The sequence below is a fragment of the Mesoplodon bidens genome, assembly GCF_964165515.1.
Source record: "Mesoplodon bidens genome assembly, chromosome: 1".
In the NCBI taxonomy this organism is placed as follows: Eukaryota; Metazoa; Chordata; class Mammalia; order Artiodactyla; family Ziphiidae; genus Mesoplodon; species Mesoplodon bidens.
In genome coordinates, this window is record NC_138176.1 from 70,221,307 (window position 1) to 70,239,565 (window position 18,259).

General features: G+C 47.3%; 1 protein-coding gene across 3 annotated transcripts in view; it reads right to left on the reverse strand.

The window, feature by feature from the left end:
* Positions 1-18,259, reverse strand: part of EVC2 (EvC ciliary complex subunit 2) — a 144,157-nt gene that overhangs the window by 5,844 nt on the left and 120,054 nt on the right. For 2 of the 3 annotated variants that reach the window (XM_081236924.1, XM_081236925.1), the window contains 3 exons: positions 14,571-14,788; positions 11,793-11,880; positions 2,670-2,866 (listed from right to left, as the gene is read on the reverse strand). In XM_081236924.1, the coding sequence (XP_081093050.1) occupies positions 2,670-2,866; positions 11,793-11,880; positions 14,571-14,788 (503 nt within the window). Of the gene's footprint in view, positions 1-2,669; positions 2,867-11,792; positions 11,881-12,452; positions 12,561-14,570; positions 14,789-18,259 lie in introns of all 3 variants that reach the window. The other variant, XM_081236926.1, reaches the window with a different exon arrangement.

Below are 18,259 nucleotides of genomic sequence, written 5' to 3' on the forward strand. Positions count from 1 at the left end.
GGGACTCCTTCCCTCAGTGTGACCTTTGGCTGACATGAGAAACCCTGAGAGTTTTCACGTTTGTTCTCTCACTCACTCTGTGAACACAGATAAAGTATCTTTTCTGGCCGAGTCAAGACACGGTCTCTGCCGCAAAGGGTCCCCAATCCACGGGTCACAGACAGGTCCCTGGTGACATCAGTCAGATAAAGGAAGGCTGCCGAGATGTGGGACACTTGAGCTGAACCTTGGTATCCCAGCAGGGAATGCATGGAGCATTCGAGAAGGAATGGGCTCTCTGCCTTGGCTTGTGTGCAGTCCATCTCCCCCACTGAAGTGGACACTCCATGCAGCAGGACTGTCCCTTACTCTCCCACGTACACCAGTGCCTAAGACAGTCGACATACTAGGATCTCAGTAAGTGTTCATGAATATATGAATAAGAAGGTTGAGAAGGCACAGTGGAAGCTTGGAAGGTGGGTGAGGCAGGGAGTCCTCATGCCACGTGAAGGAGTGTGATTCTCGACCAAGGAAGGGGCAGTGTATAAGGAATAGGGGGTGGGGAGATGTTCGCAGGCTTGGGCTCAAGTCAAGTCAGTAAAGATCAGTGTAGGAGAGAGTCCTGTCTATGCCTGCCTCTGGCCAAGTTCATACTCTGCCTCAGCTGGTTCACACTGCCCAGCTGGTGAAGGACCCTTGCCCATGCTGGGCCAGACTCTCTGTCCCAGGAGTCTAGCTCTTGGGCAGAGAAGGCTGGTCCTCTGAAGGGAGCACGCAGAGAGGATGGTCTTCGTGCTCTCCTTGTCCTGCCCATACAGGGACCCGGCGCACAGCTCTTCCTGGATTCTGACAGGTCCCTCACATACCCTTTCTTGCTTAGATTCATCAGGTTCTGCTGCTTAAAACCCAAGACTCTGAACTGATGGTGTGCCCAGGCACCAGCCGCTTGGGACATAGGAGTAGTGACTGCCCTGCCCTCAGAGGCTATGGTGAGTGGCTTTTGACTCCAGACGTCATCCAGTCTACTTGGCCATGAGGTCAGGCTACAAAAGGGCATGCCCATGCTCCACACTCCTGACGACAAGCCACCTGGTTGCTCCTGCTTTGTTCCACATCCACCTGCCCATGCCGGCTCACCAGCCTCCCAAACTAAACTGGCCAAAGGGGAGCCCGTAAATAAGGTCCTCGTGGGCAGCCCTCAGGCAGAGGTGACATCACTGTGACCCTGCATATTCCTGCTCCAGCGTCACCACCGACATCTGCCATCTTCATGCTCTTGCCTGACTGTGCACTGAGAGAAACCAGGCTGAGACATGCAACTCTCTGACCACACCCAGCTCTCTGACCACGCCTACAACAGCCCTGACCCCACCCATACCCCAGCCCCTGTGACCACACTCACATCCAGCCCCTCGTGGTGGGCCCCACCAACTCTAGGAAGGCTCGTCCCAGCCCCTGTAGACTCCCACCCCTGCTCAACAGCTGTTGTTCCCATGCTTCTATCCTTCCTTTCACCCTAACCCTACTCTTAGCCCTCAGCTGAGTCAGGGACTCCCTTTACGAGTCAGGAAAAGTAACGTACATACACACCTTTCCACACAATCATGCCATTTTGGCAGACTCATGGGCTCTGAGACACCCATCCCCAGCCTCCTGTGGGTCCTGGTTGAGGACCTTGGTTTCACTGCCTGGCCTTCCACACTTTCAGGTCTGGTCGTGGCTTTCCTTGTAGCCTCACCCCCAGCAAATTCTGCTCTCAAGTGGCACCACTGGCTGCCCCAAACCCACCTTATCCACAGCCCCACTTCATGTCTTGCCTTATAAAGACCCTTAACTGATCAAACGCACACCTGAAACTTGACCCTAAAAAAGTAGCTCTGCAGCATTATCCATAATTGAGGAAAAATGAACGCAAACTAAATGTCCAGTAAGAGGATAACAGTTACATACACTATGCTACACACCTCAGTGGCATAATAGGCAGAGGTTAAAAATAATATCTATGGAGATGTTTCAATAACTGGGAAAAATACAAATTTTAATTTGTTAATAAAAACAGCCAAAATAGCGTCAAAATACTGTGATAATTAGAAAGTCGTCTACACATGGACAAGAGTCGAAAGGTAATAAGCAAACTTGCCTCTGATATAAGGTTCTGAAAAGCACGACACAAGGTTGTATATACTGGGATTCCTATACACACACACACACACACACACACACAATGCACACACTCATAAAACCCAGCAGAGGAAACATGTTCTGGAGGAAGAATGGTAGCAAAACGCTAACAGCCATTTTCTCCAGCTGACAGAACCATGGATATTTTTTTTCTTCTTTTTCTTTATGCATTTATTTCCTTTATGTATTTATTGTATTTATTTATTTCCTTTATTATTTATTCCTTGGGCTGTAAATATGTATATATGGCATATTTACAGCCCAAGGCAACTCATTCTCTTAAGATCCTACTGGGGAAATGAATTGGTGATGAAAAGAGAAGCTGCGGACAAGATACTTGGGTCTGCCATGACTTACACAGAGGATGCATGGCGACTCTCCTGGATGTTGTCTGTTTCTTGAGCAAAGAAATTCCCCTGGGAAGGCGGGTGTGCTTGAGCCCTGTGGTCCCACTCCCCTCTCCCATCCGTTCTCTCTACAGGGACCTTGTTTTCCCACCCTGTACTCACCCCCTCCTGCCCAGGTCAGCCTGCACCCCACCGCTGTCACTCTCTGCTGTGTGGTCCTGATGCCTCTGGCCCACGGGATCCAGCACGGAGAGCAGCTCGGGCTGCAAGGCTGCAGGCACAGCCACGCTCAGGAGCCAACGCAGCGTGCCCCCAGGCAGCATCGTCAGCTTCGACAGGTAGGACGCCAGTCTCAGCTCCTAGAGGAGTGAATGCAGGGACTCAGAGCCTCACGGCTCTCACCTTGATGAACAGCAAGTTTTAATGGATCACAGTCTTAGGACTTTTTGTCCCAGGGAGATAAATATTTTAGTACCTCAGTCTTGAAACCATGTTCCCAAAGTCACAGAGCTGTCAAGAAAAATCTATTTGGTCAGCAGCCTTGGCTCGCCATGTCATTCCCCAAGCCTTCATCCATCCCTTCCAACTACTCTCCACTCACTCATCACTGCTACAGCCTGGGCCCATTAGTAATTTCTCCTTCTACTCATGTTCGGTGAGGCAATAGGGCTCAGAGGGAACAGCACCAACTGGAAACAACTGAAATGTGCCTAAATCAGTGGATGGTTAAAGAAACTGCTATGTCCATGCCACGGAATACCAGTCTGCATTGAAAGGAAAGAACTGGATGGATCGCTAGGGCATTTCGCTGCATAAAAAGAGCCAGGCCCCGCTGTACTTCCACGTGAATAACATTCCAGAGGTGACAAAATTTAGAGATGGGGAACAGAGCATTAGTGGCTGGGGTTAGGGGTGTGGGGGGGAAGTGGATATAACTATAAAAGCGTAGCACAAACAGATCTTTGTGGTGACCAAACAGTTCGACATCTTAAATGTGGTGTCATGCTAAACTACATGCGGTAAAATGACACAGAACTATACATGCATTTTATATGCATGTCAACTTTCTGGTTTTGATATTGTCCTAGGGTCCTGTAAAATGCAACCATGGGGGGAAACAGTGAAACAGGGATCAGGGCACTGGAACTCTCCATACTAGCTTTGCAACTTCTTGTGAACCTAAAAGTATTTCAGAAAAAGGTTTGAAAAGGAGAGAGAGAGAGTACAGGCAGGCTCTGCACTCCCCCAGACCTGTGTTGGCTCCCAGCCCCACTGCACAGAACTGTGTGTCCTTGGGAAGCGTCTTTATTTCTCTTCGGGCCTTAGCTCCCTCATCTGTAAAATGAGGTAACAATAATACCTATGTCAAAAGGTTTTGTGAGGACAAAATGAGCTGTGATGTGTAAAACTGGTCTGTGTTAAGATGGCAAACTCACTTTCCTAGCAACAGTGTGGGCATGCCTGGCCACCTGGCCAACCAGAGACCTTCCCTGGGATATTACACAGCAAACCCAGGAGAAAAAAGCACTTTATATAGCAAGACCAGGAGAGCTGGATGCTGAAAGGCCATCAGCTCAGGGCTGTCAGCTTTCATGTCCCTTCCTGTGTGGAATAAGCTTATTAGTGGACACAAGGAAACAGGGGAGAGAGATAGAGAAGGAGAGAGACCCACAAAGAGTCCTTTGCCAGTTGAGCCCCCAGAGCTCAGCTCTGCTCTTTGAGGGGATAGTCAGGGTATTAATATATTTCGTTTACACTCAAAGTAGTTTGAAGTGAATTTCTGTTACCTTCACCTAAAAAGAATTCTGACTTTACAAGACATCTAAGTGCCGTGCTTGACAAATCAAGGTCATTCAGTGAGTGCTGGTTGTTGCTGTTGTTACAGTATTTGTATGAGTTTCCTATTGCAGCTGTAACAGATCACCCCAAACTTGGGCTTAAAACAAACACACATTTATTCTCTTACGGTTCTGGAGGCCAGAAGTCTGAAATCAGTGTCACTGGGCTAAAGTCAAGGTCAGCCAGGCTGGCTCTTTCTGGAGGCTCCAGGGGAGAATCCCTTCTCTGGCCTTCCCTAGCGTCAGCTGCTGCCTGCATTTTTTGGCGTATGGCCCCTTCCTCCACCTTCAAAGTTCATCCTCCAATCCCTGCTTCTGTCATTGTCACATGGCCTTCTCTTCAAGCTGTGACTCCTGCTTCCCTCTTGTAAGGACACTTGTGATTACCTTTAGGGCCCACTGGGATAATCGAGGATAACACCCCCATCTTAAAATCCGTAATCACATCTGCAAAATCCCCTTTGCCATAGAAGATCATATTCACAGGTTCTGGGAATTAGGACTTAGACATGTTTGGTGGGCCATTGTGCCAGATTATTAGTACACTTATTCATTCAACCAACACCACGATGGAGTCCTACTGGGCGCCAGACCCTGTTCCACGCACTGGAGGCAGAGCAGTAAGTAACACAAAGTCTCTGCCTTCACGAGGCTCACAGTCAGGTCAAGGAGACAGATGGTAAGCCTACAAAGAAACACCATATCAGGCAGTGTTGGTGCCAGGATGCAAAACAAGGCAGGATAAAGAGACAGAGGGTGAGGGGCAGGGGGGGCTGATATTTGAGACGGGTAGTCAGGGAAGGCTTCTCTGAGGAGGTGACGTCTGAGAGGGACCTGAATGAAGTGAGGAAGTGAACCATGGGCACATGGAAGGGAAGAGCTTTCCAGGCAGAGGGAAGGCAAGGGCGAAGACCCTGAGGTGGGGATATCCTTGGCATGTTTCATGGAGAGCGAAGGAGGCCAGTGTGGCTGGCATGGACCGTGTGAGAAGGAAAGTGACAACAGTTAAGTTGGGACAGGTGGCGGGGGATCAGCTCATACGGACCTTTTCATCGTAGGGAGGATTTTGACTTGTCTTCATGGTGAGCTGGGGAGTCATTGCAGGAATTTAAGCAGTGGGAATGGCATGAGCTGATTCTCATTTTTGAAAGATTACTTTGGATGACACAGGGGTCATGAACCATCTGCAACAAGTGAGGTAGCAGAGGGGCGGCATCTCAGGCAAGAGATGGTAGCTATGTGAGCCAGAGTGGTGGAGGGGAGGTGGTGAGAAGTGGTGGGACGCGGGAGACACTTTGATGGTAGAGCCAACAAGGTTCATTGAAAGACAAGAAAAAGGATGACTCCACCATCTTTCACTTGGGCTGCTGGGTAACTGGTGTCATTTACTCAGATGAGTGGAGCAAACCTGGGACAGGGGACTGTCAGTCACTCGGAGTTCTGTTTGGACAGGTTAAGTCACTAATGGCGATGTCAAGTCTCAAGTTCAGGGCAGGGGTCTGGAGCTAAGATTAGATGGAAATCAGTGTGGTGATGACATCAGCAAGGGAGTGAATGTAGATGAGAGGGAATGAGGTCCAACGACCGAGTCCTCAGGCTCCCAACATCCAAAGGCCACGATGCATCCAACATAGGGGCTTGACCACAGGTAGCCAGAGGGCTGGGAGAGAACCAGGTGTCCAGGGTTTGGAAGCCAAGGAGGGAACATATTCAAGAAAAGGGCTGTGGATCAAGTGCCACAGAGAGGTCAAGAAAGACAAAGACATGGACTTGACCATTGGATTTGGAAACATGGGGCTGCTTACTACTTTGACCAATGTTTTCAGTGCAGTGATGGGGAAAAGTGTTATTATAAATACCAAGCTCTTTCCTTGCGACCCATGTGTTCCTTCTGCCTATAGTACACTCTTCCCCAAAGTGCTCTCTGTCTGGCTCTCCTCAACTCATTCTTTTGGTTTCTACACCAGTGTTGGGCTTCTGTAAGCCTTTCCTGACCCCACATTCTGAGACAGATGCCTCTCCTCTGCTTTTAATCAACTCTCTTCTGTCCAATTCTCGTATAAAATTCAATTGTCCAATTTCTCATGTGTCTCTGCAGTGAGGTTTTAGAATGGGGTCAGCATCATATGCCTCTCTACCTCCTTTAACCCGGTTCCTAGCACAGAGAAAAACATCAACAGACGTGGGTCGAATAAATGAAGGATAAACTCCATCAACACCCTGTAGACTCACTTCTTCCTGAGGCAGAGGAGTAACCCTTCATCACTGGGATCCCCACTGGTGAATATGGGGACCCACCAGCCCACTGCCATGGCTCTCCCAGCTCTGAAGCTTTCTGATCAATAAAATAATCCTTAACACAGGTCAATTAACTGGGTCAAGTCTTCCTGAAGGTGGTGACATAAAAAGCATCTGTGTAGGTCACTTCTAGAGACTGAAATGAATCACAAAGCAATGTGGGGACTGGCTGTTCATGCAGAAGATGGTGGCAGAAAGACCAGGCTTAACAGCAGGCCCTGCCTGTCCCTCTCTCCTGTTCTGCTTCACCAACACTGGACCTGGCATGGATTTCCATTGTTTGGGTGTATCTTGGCTTCCTTGCCTTGCCTTTCATCCTTGCCTTGATTTTTAAGAAATACTGCTAATTTTAAGGAATCAAACAATGTAGAAAAGCACAAAAATGTTAAAGTAATTATTCCAAATGCCACTATCCAGAAATAGTTATCAGTACCATTAGGCAAACCACATTCCAGGAATATTTTTAGGCATATACATAAGTAGATGAATGGAGGGATGGATGGATGGATGGATGGATGGGTATACAGATGGACAGATGGGTGAATGGATAGATGGATGATGGATAGTGGGTGGATGGATGGATGGGTGGTTAGGTGGATAGATGGATGAGTGGCCAAATGGACAGATGGATGGATGGATGGATGGTGGTGGGTGGATGGATGGATGGACAGACAGATGGACTGATGGATAGATGGGTGGATGGATGGACAGGTAGACAAATGGACAAGAGAATGGATGGATGGATAGACAGATGGAGTGATGGCCAGATGGATGGATGGACATGACTATAAAAATGAGATCATAATCCACATAAAATACTATTTGGTTTATGTATTTATTTTATTGATTGCCTACTTTCCCCACTAGAATATCAGCTCCTGAGAGCATGGACTTTATCTGTTTTGTTTGCTGCTAAAATCCCTAGGATTTTGTTTGCTTTGTTTGCTGCTAAAAAGTGCTAGGATAGCACTTGCCACTTACTAGGAGCACAATCAATATTCATTCAAGAACCGTTTAGAAGATCTTAAGCTGAATCTAAGTCATCCTTTATGTGGTTAGAAAAGAATGCCACTCTGTTGTGTACAGTGGCTGCAGTCATGCTGGAGCCCCAGGGGAGAAAGGAGTGAGTTCAGTGAGGACCACAGATGGGGTCCCAGCCTCTCCCCACAGCACAGGGAAACTCCCTGCCTTGTGGGGTTAGTACCATTCATTTTTAAATGAGCACCCCCTTCCCGTTTTATTCATGAAGCAATTAGGAAATACTTTGCTTTAAAGGGAATTGTGCAGTAGCATGAAATGGAATGAGTAGAGCCTTTAAAGGGAAAAAAAACCCTGATTTTAAGCCAGCCCCCACTGACTGGCTATGGGACCCCGGCTAAGTCACATCACCTCTCTGACCCTCAGTTTCTTCATCTGTCAGGTGATGATCCTCTTCGTGCCTCTCCTCAACGCTGGGCTGATATCAGCTGCTGTTTGTATCATCACCATCACAGAAGGGCTGATGGATTTGCAGCAGTGCCCTGGGGAGGCTCTTTCCACTGCCAGGGTCCCCAAAGCAATGGTGAGCATTAACTGGGATGGTGTATGATGTGTCTAGCACAGAGCAGGCATTCAAGAGTGTTATTTTGATATTGTCATAAATATGCAAAAAAGGAGGAGCTGGCAAAGTTGCATAAACATGAAAACATGGGTGCTCGTGTGGAAACTATCCTTCATGCAAATTTTGGAATTCAAACTATGCTGTCCCTAAGGCAGGGTAATCATGAGGAAATAAAACAGAAGAGAGAGAGCGACAGAGACAGATCACAAGAGAAAGAAGAAGAAAAAGGAGGAGAAGGAGGAAGAAGAGAAGGAGGGGGAGGAGGAGTAATTAGAAGGAGTAGGAGGAAGAGCAAGGAGGGAGGGAGACAGGGAGGGAGACCTGGGCCTCCCTCATTATCATCTCGCCTGGTACAAAGGAGAAACAGGTGAAATACAGGAGTCCTCTAAACAGGGAGTGATGGTTAACTTTACAGGTCATCTTGTCTGGGCCACAGTGTCAAGATATTTGGACAAACATCATTCTGGATATTTCTCTGAAGGAGCTTTTGGATGAGATTAACATTTAAGCCACTGGACTTAAAGCAGATTGCTTTGATGTGGGTGGGCCCCATCTAAGCAGGTGAAGGCCCAAACAGAAAAAAGACTGACCCCTGAGCCACAGGGAATTCTGCCAGTAGTGGGCCTTTGGACTTGAACTGTAACATCAGCTCTTCCCTGGGTCTCCAGCCTGGTGGTCTATCCTGCCAGCCTATTTGGACTTGCCAGTCTCCATAATCACATGAGCTAATTCCTTAAAGTAAATCTCTCTCTCCCTCTCTCCCCCCAAGTCTTTGTGGTTCGGTTTCTCTGAAAAACCCCCACTAATACACAGGGGCTGGGAAAGAAACAAATCAGGGGCTTCCCTGGTGGCGCAGTGGTTGAGAATCTGCCTGCTAATGCAGGGGACACGGGTTCGAGCCCTGGTCTGGGAAGATCCCACATGCCACGGAGCAACTAGGCCCGTTAGCCACAACTACTGAGCCTGCGCATCTGGAGCCTGTGCTCCTCAACAAGAGAGGCCGCGACAGTGAGAGGCCCGCGCACTGCAATGAAGAGTGGCCCCCGCTTGCCACAACTAGAGAAAGCCCTCGCACAGAAACGAAGACCCAACACAGCCAAAAATAAATAAATAAATAAATTTATATTAAAAAAAAAAAGAAACAAATCAGTTGAGTAGACTTTGCTGAGGTGACTCTACAACGCACAGGGTTGGGGGCAGAGAAAAACCACCCCCTGACCATAGGGCCAATTCTTTAGCAGAGTTCACAGTTTAAAAGAGCCAACAAGTCAGAAATGAATCTGGATGAAATTCCACATGTGACACTTTGGCTGCCTGTCAATTCTCTTAGTTACAAAGAAGAAAGGTTGGGGGGCGGGCAATCAGAATGAGTGTGGAGATGGCTCAGTTCCCCCAGAGACCCAGGCCAGGGGCATCATGTGCTCTGCAGGGAAACTGAGCAGAAAGAACACACCCTGTGTAGTCACCTACCCCAGGCTGAATCCTGAGCTCCAAGGAGCGGCAGTGAGCCCTGGAGCCCTCACGCCACCAATCTGGGCATGGTTCCTCTATTTGAAAAATGGAGAAGATAGTCCCCGTTTCCCAGCTTTCTGCAAGGATTAAATGAATAAGAGATATGAGCGCCTGGGATGATAGTGCACAGCAGGTGTTCTAGAAACTTCCACTCCCTCCCCCACCCCCACTTTGGAGCTCAGGCTGAAAGATGTGGGATAGGAAGAATGCGGGTTCAATTCTGAGCTTCACCTGGCTCCTCAGTGTGAATTGGGCAATAATTTCCCCTCTGGAGGACCTGTATATAAGGGGTGATGATAGAACTGCCTGTCAGTGACATGAGTGGCAAGTACTCTCCTGGGTCCTGCCATGGGTGGGTGCTCCTCTCTTGCTGTAAATATCTAGAAAGCCCAGGTTAGCTCTCATGTCAAAGAGGAAGGAGCACGTTAGACTCACCACTGACCTTGACACATAACCTTGGCTTCCTGTGCAGTGCGATTGCCAGAATAATGGCTTCTAAGATGTCCACACCTCAGTCCCAGAACCTGTGAATATGTCATCTTACATGGCAAAGGGACTTTACAATTAAGCTTAAGGATCATGAGCTGAGATTATCCTAGATTATGCAGGTGGTTCCAACCTCATCATCGCATGGGTCCTTAAAAGCAGAGAACTTTTCTCGCTGTGGTAGGTCAGAGAGAGATGTGATGATAATGGAAGAGGCATCCAAGGCATCCAAATTTGTGATTTGTTGGCTTTAAAGATGAAGGAAGGGATCCATGGGCTAAGAAATGCAGATGCCTCTAAAAGCTGGGAACAGCCCTCAGCTGACAGCCAGCAAGGAAGTGGGGACCTCAGTCCTACAACCGCAATGAACCGAATTCTGCCAATTACTTGAATGAGCAGGAAACAGATTCTCCCCAGAGCCTTAGAAGGAGTACAAACCTGCCAACACTGATTTTGTCTGGCTAAACCCACGTGGGACTTCTGACCTACAGAACTAGAAGATAATACATTTGTGTTCTGTTAAGCCACTAAGTTGGTGGTAATTTGTTACAGCAGCAGTAGGAAACTAATACAAGTGGGAAGCTGCATGTGCCTGTGGACAGCTGTGGCCAATTCTGCTGGCTGGACACCTGAAAGTGTCCCCACCCTTTCTCCTTGCTGTCTGTCTTTGGAGGTTGAGGAAGAGGTGTTGGTTTGCAGCCTCCCTCATGGCTGGGAGTCCACGGGCTGGGTCTCCTCAGGACGTGAGTAAAATTTACTTCAGGAACTTGGGGGCATGTACTTTCTTGGAAAGAAAAGACAGCAGGGTGATTGTGTTCTACCTTTACCTTCTTGACCTGAACACAGACACGGTGGCTGGAACTCCAAGAAGGAGAGGTGGCAAGAATCACAGAACAGGACTATGACCTCACTGAACTGAAGCAAGGGCTGCGACACCTACCTCCCGATGGCTTGTGATGGGCATAAGCCACTGTCACAAATCACGTTTGCTGGAACTCACAGAAATCAGGAAGCCCACCTTTAGATGCACATAAAACACAACTAGTAGCAGACTTACGTAAGTAACTCTACATATGGCTCCGTGCACATAGCCTCTGGGCTCTGTCTTGGGAAGGCTGTTGAGAGCTGCTGCTACGGCCAAGAATGAGACAGATCACCCAGTCTCAACACAGAAAAGTTGAAATGTGGGGTGCAATCTCATTGGACTCCTTATATGGCCCAGATTTCAGTGACCAACTTTGTTCCTGGTGGAACCTACTCTGCATATATTAAACTTACTTAAGACTGAGAAGAAGAAGGTTTGGGTGCCTGCCTAATTACAGAAACTGATCAGGGCAATGGTTACTATTGTCATCGCTGCTGCCGTGACCCCCGATCAAATGTCCTCTATGTGCTGGCCCTGGGCCAGGGGTTTTCACAGATCCACTTGGCAGCTCCAAAGGTTCGTGTTATCATCCCCATCCTGAGGGTGAGGAAACGTGGACTCTGAGAAAAGGGTGAAGTGAAGATCTGGCAAGGGATGGACCCAGGACATGGCAAACTTGTTCTCACCTGGCTGTACAGGGTCACAAAGGTGTCCATCTCCATATTCTCCAGCAAATCTTCAAGCATGACACTGTTCTCTTGATCCTCTCTCAAACTAGAGTGAAAACAAAATCTATATGAGTCCAGTTTTGTTATAAAGCTAGTTATTTAAATCCTAGTTATTTAAATAACAAGGGATAACAAATCTAATCAACATGATTAAAAAAAAAATCCATCCAAAGAGGTGGCCAGAAGAAGCTTGCTGGTTTTTAGTTAGATTACCTTGCAAATAATGTATCAGGGAGGGCTCACCAGGATGGAGAGCTCCTCGAAGCAAGAAGTTTTGTGGGAGCCATATGGAGACTTTTCTGTGACTTTGCAGGGAAATCTGTAATCTGCATGGCTATTAGCATAACTGATGCCATCTTGGGCCCTTACAGTCTCTCCTGTCCTTCTGCTGACCCACCTAGGACTGTGCAGTAAATCACTTCTCTGTCATCAAGGGCTTTGTAGTTAATAGATATTGTTTAATAATCATTAGGACCAGGTAGCCTCTATGCTTTGTTAGTCCCCAAACAAGGATGAAAACCTTCCCTGAAGTATTCCTGGAACCCACGAGACTAGTTACCTGTTCATAAATCTTGACTTAGGAATGCATGTCCTATTTCTAAGCACCTCTCCCCATACCCTAGGTTAACTATAAGATTGTCCCAATGGCCCCTTGGTGGTGCGGAATGCAGCTGTGAAGACTTCTGGATTATTGTCTGCTTGATCCCACCTTGTGAGTATGTTACTCTAGATAAACAGATCCATTGGTTATATGGAGCTTGTTTTTCGGTCTCAAGATGCCTGCTCAGTTCGGTGGGCACTTTTCGTTCCCTCTGACCTCCAACCGTGATCCTAATTTGAAAACTCTCACTATTAGTTGTCATGCTTGTGCTCAAGAACACCAAGACCTGGAGTCTTCAATTACCATGTGACCTTGTGTTGAAGCAGGCCCAGAGCCATCTCCCAAGGATGGACCTGACTCTGACCACAGAGGCTAGGTGGTACCTTATCACACGAGGTCTCTATCAGGCTTCTTGACTTCCCCACAAGGAGGTCCTCCCAGCCTATCCCTCAGCCAATCAAAGTTGGCATCTTGGGTTATTCATCCTGCATTCCTGCTGGTTAATACAATCCAAACCCAATCTGCAGGTACAATTCATACCAAAAGCTTGATCATCAGCAGTTTCCTCCATGAAGCATGGAATACATTACTAAAATCCTAAATCAAGTTTAAATAAAGTCAACATCTCTGAGCATTTTCCTCTGATCAAACAGATTCAGTCTCTTATGCAATTATTTCAATGGAAAACAGAACTGCACTTTGATGTTGTGTTTCCACAGAAAAGCATAATCAAATACATTAAAATAACCTGTAATCACACAGAAATCACATCTATTACAATTTGGCCTATTTCCTTCAGTTAATTTGTGTGTATGTTTTCAAAAATGAAATCATGCTGTATATATAGTTTTCACCCTGTCCTTCACATGTCAACATTATATTCACAATGGAAAATTACGAAGCTGTTAAAAATTATGTTTTCCAGAAGATATATGTACCTCTGTGTTCACTGCAACACTATTTACAATAGCTAAGATAGGAAAGCAACCTAAGTGTCCATCCATAGATGAATGGACAAAGAAGATGTGGTATATATACACAATGGAATATTATTCAGCTGTAAAGAAGGATGAAATCTTGCATTTGGAGCAACATGGATAGACCTGGAGGGTATTATGCTAGGTGAAATAAGTCAGACAGAGACAAACAAATACCGTATGGTTTCATTTATATATATAGAATGTAAAAAACAAAACCACAAAAAAAACAAAACAGAAACAGACTCATGGATACAGAGAACAAACTGGTGGTTGCTGGGTTGGGTTGGGGGGAAGGTGGGTGGGAGGAAAGTCAAAATAGGTGAAGGAGATTAAGAGATACAAACTTCCAACTATAAAATAAATAAGTTATGGGGATGTAATATACACGTAGGGAATATAGTCAGTAATACTGTAACAACTTTGTATGGTGATGGATGGTAACTGGTTTTACTGCAGTGATCATTTCATAATGTACAGAAATACTGAATCACTATGTTGTACACCTGAAACTAATATAATCTTGTATGTTAATTATAACTCAAAAATAAAATAAAATACCTAGACTCTGTAAGGGAAAAAATATTTTTTTCAACAGTTCTTAATGCCATGGGCAAAGGCTAATTGTCTAATTAATCGAAAAAGAATGCAAAAAACAACAACAAAAAAGAAGATCAGGGGGTTCTGTCTGTTTTATAATTTTACAAAAGCAGGATATAAATATTATGTTTATGGTGAGGCCTGAGTAAGGCCTGTATTCACTGCATTGTGCCAACGTCAATTCCTGGTCTGGATAATGTGTTGTTATCCTGTGAGATGTTGCCATTGGGGGAAGCTGGGTGACGGGCCATGGAACCTCTGCACTATTTTTTTCAACTTCTTGTGAGTCTATAATTATTTCAAAATAAAAAGCTGAAAAATATTACCATCAGTAAAACCTCAATATTAAATATTCAATAGAAATTAAATATTAAAAGACTTAAAAAATGAAGTATAAAAAGATGTCAGGGAAGAAGCCTGTTACGAAGTTAGCAGCTCACGCCTGAGTGCTGGGAGGACCTCTCAGACGGGAGCACGACAGCCCAGGTGGGCCTTATCCCGCTGAGTCTGAGAGGCCAGGTGCTGATCCTACACACTTCCCTTGGGCCCTTGGCTCACCTCTGCTGGTGATGCTCCAGTAACTTCTGACCCTTGCTCAGGGCCCGTCGCAGGACAGCTGAAACCTGCCTTTCAGAATCTGTCTCCTCCTCCGGCTCGTGCAGAAGCCCAGGCCCCTCACCTGCCCACTGCTGCCGACTCTCCAGGGCCCGCTGCAGCTGGGCTGCCTCCTGGTGTGCCAGCTGGTCCTCCAGCTTCCTCTCCAGCTCCTGGAGCTCCTGCACACAGAGGGGCAGGTGATGAGCCCAAGGCAGGTGGACTGCAGGACAAAATCCGCCCTGCTTGGCACGGCGCTGCAAGCCTGGCATCACCTCCTCTTGCTGCCTCCTGGATCTGGCTGTGCCAAACAGCATGACGAGACTGCATCTGGGTCTCTCACACCTCCGTGCCTTTGCACACACTGTACACCCACCTGCAGGGCCTTTCCCCGTTTGCCTGGCCAACTCTGAGTCTTCTTTGAAGGACTGGCTTTAGAAGAACCTCCTCAGGAAAGGGCTCTGTTTTGTGTTGGGCTCAGCCTGTGGACTGTGATGGTACTAGCTGGAGAGGCCCGGGGGTCCACACTCCCCGGGGCAGCGCCCACAGACATTTTCCTGATGGGCTGATGTCAAGGTTGAACTGGCCCTTGTGGTTCTTATGATTGCAAGACTCAACCTCAGCAACAACCATCAAGGACCTTGAAAAAACAAGATTTATTACTCACAAGCCCTGGAGGGTAATTGGCACACCCGGGCCACACAGCAGGGTCGCAAAGAGAGAGAGAGAACATGGCCCTGGGGCTCTGCCTTTTGGATGGTCAAGGGTGGGGTGCCTAGCGTTTCACTGGTTCACTCTTTGTTGGTGAACTAAAATCATAAGAGCAGGAATTAAGGTGCAGGGAGGGCAAAGCAGGGTCACTCAAGAGGTCAAGTATGTAGGTCAACCAGAGCTTTCCAAAAACGGGAACTTCATGGGTGGGGCAGCCTGGCTTTTATCTAGTTGTTTAGTTGGCAACCTGTTTATTTTCAGACGATGTCTTTAAAACGGATGCCTCGACAATCAAAAGCTGAATGTCAGGCACTTATATTATAATCAAAAAAGCTAATTGTCAGGCACTTACTACTGACTCCCCAAGTCCCCTGGGAGATGCAGACTCCCCCTCCTCAACTGTCCACTCACCATCCCTCGTGTTTTCCTGTTACAGACTGAATGAATATTTGTGGTCCCTCAAAATCCACATGCTGAATCCCTAATCCCCAGTGGGATGGGGCTTGGAGGTGTGGCCTTTGGGGGTAATTAGGTTTAGATAAAGTTACAAGGATGGGGCCCCTAAGATGGGATTAGTCCCCTTATAGAACGAGGAAGAGACCAGAGCTCCCTCTCTCTGCCATGTGAGGACACAGTGAGAAGGCAGCCATCTGCAAGCCAGGAAAGATTCTTCTCAACAGAAACAGAATCAGCCAGCACTTTGATATTAGACTTCCCAGTCTCCAAAACTGTGAGAAAACAAATGTCTGTTATTTAAGCCCTGCAGTCTATGGTATTTGGATACAGCAGCATGAGCAGATTAGGACAATGCTCCACTTTCTGCTAGAGTGTGAGCTCCTGGGGGGCAGGGCTGCATTTCCATCCCCCGACCTGCAGCACATAGCAGCTGCCTGGCAGCTCCCACCTGTTTCTGAAACACATGGGTTATCAGCACGTATCCTACATGGCAAAAGCTGTGCTGGACCAGCAACCATGGACAACACCTAACACTGACAGTACGCAGGTCAAGCCTGACCCACTCTAAGTGCTCTGTGTATATTCATCTCATTGAATCCTTATAACAACTGTAAGGAATATATACTTACTTTCCCTGTTACAAATGATGCAACTGAGGCAGGGAGACAAAGTAATTTTCCAGGTCATGCAATTCTTAAGTGACAGAACCAGAATACGGGGCCAGGCCAGCCGGCTCCAGGGTTTGTGTCCTTAACCCCCAGGCTATACTGTCTCTCACTGGCCAAACAGAAGAAATCTGTATTCTGAGGCCACCAGAGTCAGAGAATCTGGGTACAAGAGACTGTCCACAGCCTGCTTAGATGGGTAAGAGAGGGTAGCCAGGAAGGTCCCAAGCCGTGTAAAATGCAGACACATCAAACCTATTATTCACCAACTGGCCAGTGTTCTATGTGGGGTGGAGTGAGGATGGGGCTTAATCGTAAGAGGCCTTGGATAGGTGTCATCAGGAGATGGTGGCCCTTGGTCCTCCTAAATTTTGTGCAAAACCGTCTGCCTTTCTGCAGAGGGGCCAAAGCTTGCATCAAATGCTCAGAAGGGTCTCAAAGTCCCCCAGAGGCTCAGAAACACTACTCAGAAACCAAAGCAGAAGAGAAAATGGCCAGAGAGGTAAACTGAAGTCGTAGTGTGGAGAGTGCATGGGTTGTGCCTTCAGGGCCGTGGAAGCTTTGGAATGCTCTGAGCGTGGGCTACCATCACACTGAGATTTCCAATTATGACCACCTTTCTCGTTGCTGCATCCCAAACTGGAAACAACCAAACACAGCATTTCCAACAGCACTAATGAGTTTCCTGCAGCGTGTTCTGTCAGCATGCCCGGAGCCTGGTCACGGACCAGACTTCCACTGAGGTGCCAGCCCCCAGCCCAGAGTGTGGGGAAGGAAAGGACAAAGCCACGCCTGCCAGTGTCCCCAAAACAGGCAGAGCAGAGAGCTGGCGAGTCACACTTTGGTTTTCCGAGACCAGGTTAGCCCTGGTTAGGAACAGGAAACAAGGTGGGGACCTGGTATCCTGCAGGTTCTAAGATGCTGATGGGAGGTTCTCCCAGAGGTCACTTCTCCTGCAAACCCCTGCCACTTAGCACAACTGGAATCCAAGATTCGGTTCTAGAACAGTCTTCCTTAATGCCTGCTCTGTTCACTAGAGTTTAGATGCTCAGGTAGGGAACCTGGGACTGTCTTGTTCATCCTTCTCCCCAGCAGGAAGCAGGCACCGGGCTTGTGGAAGGAGTCACAGTAATCAGCATCATCTTACTATTAGTAATAATAATGGCAATTAGCACATACTGAATGCCCACCTTGTGCTACATTTGATTCACGCTATCTTTACATGAATTAATTTATTTAATCTTCACAAAACAGCACAAGGTAGTCCCATTTTATTGATAAGGTAGCTCAGGTGCAGACAGCGTAAGGAAATCTCCTGAAGTCCCAAGAACCCGAGAGAGGAGTGATTTTAAGTTTCTCTGACTCTGGGCCCCATCTCTCACTTCTACTGTCTCTGGAAAGCATGCTGTAGGCATCTTTTGAATGAATGAATGGATGGTTGGACAGATGGACAAATGATGATGATGAAGAAGAAGACAGACACACAAGCAGATAAAGAGTCAGTTCCAGGCCTTTTATTGGGCACGAGGGATGCTGGGGTGAATGAGACATGGCCCCTAGACTCTGGAAACTCATGGTCTAGTGTGGGAGACAGTTGTTCAAACCCAGTAACAGTGACAGGTAACAGCCCGTCTCTGGGAATCGAGATGGAGAGTTATTTGAGTACAGAGCTGGGAGAGACCAACTCTGTCCAAGGGAATCATGGATGGCTTCACAGAGGAGGCAACATTCGGCTTGTCTTAGAATATGGAGAGGAGTTTGCAGGTGGGCAGCAGAAGCATTCTAGGCAGAGGTCCTTCCAAGGAATGGAGGCCTGAATGT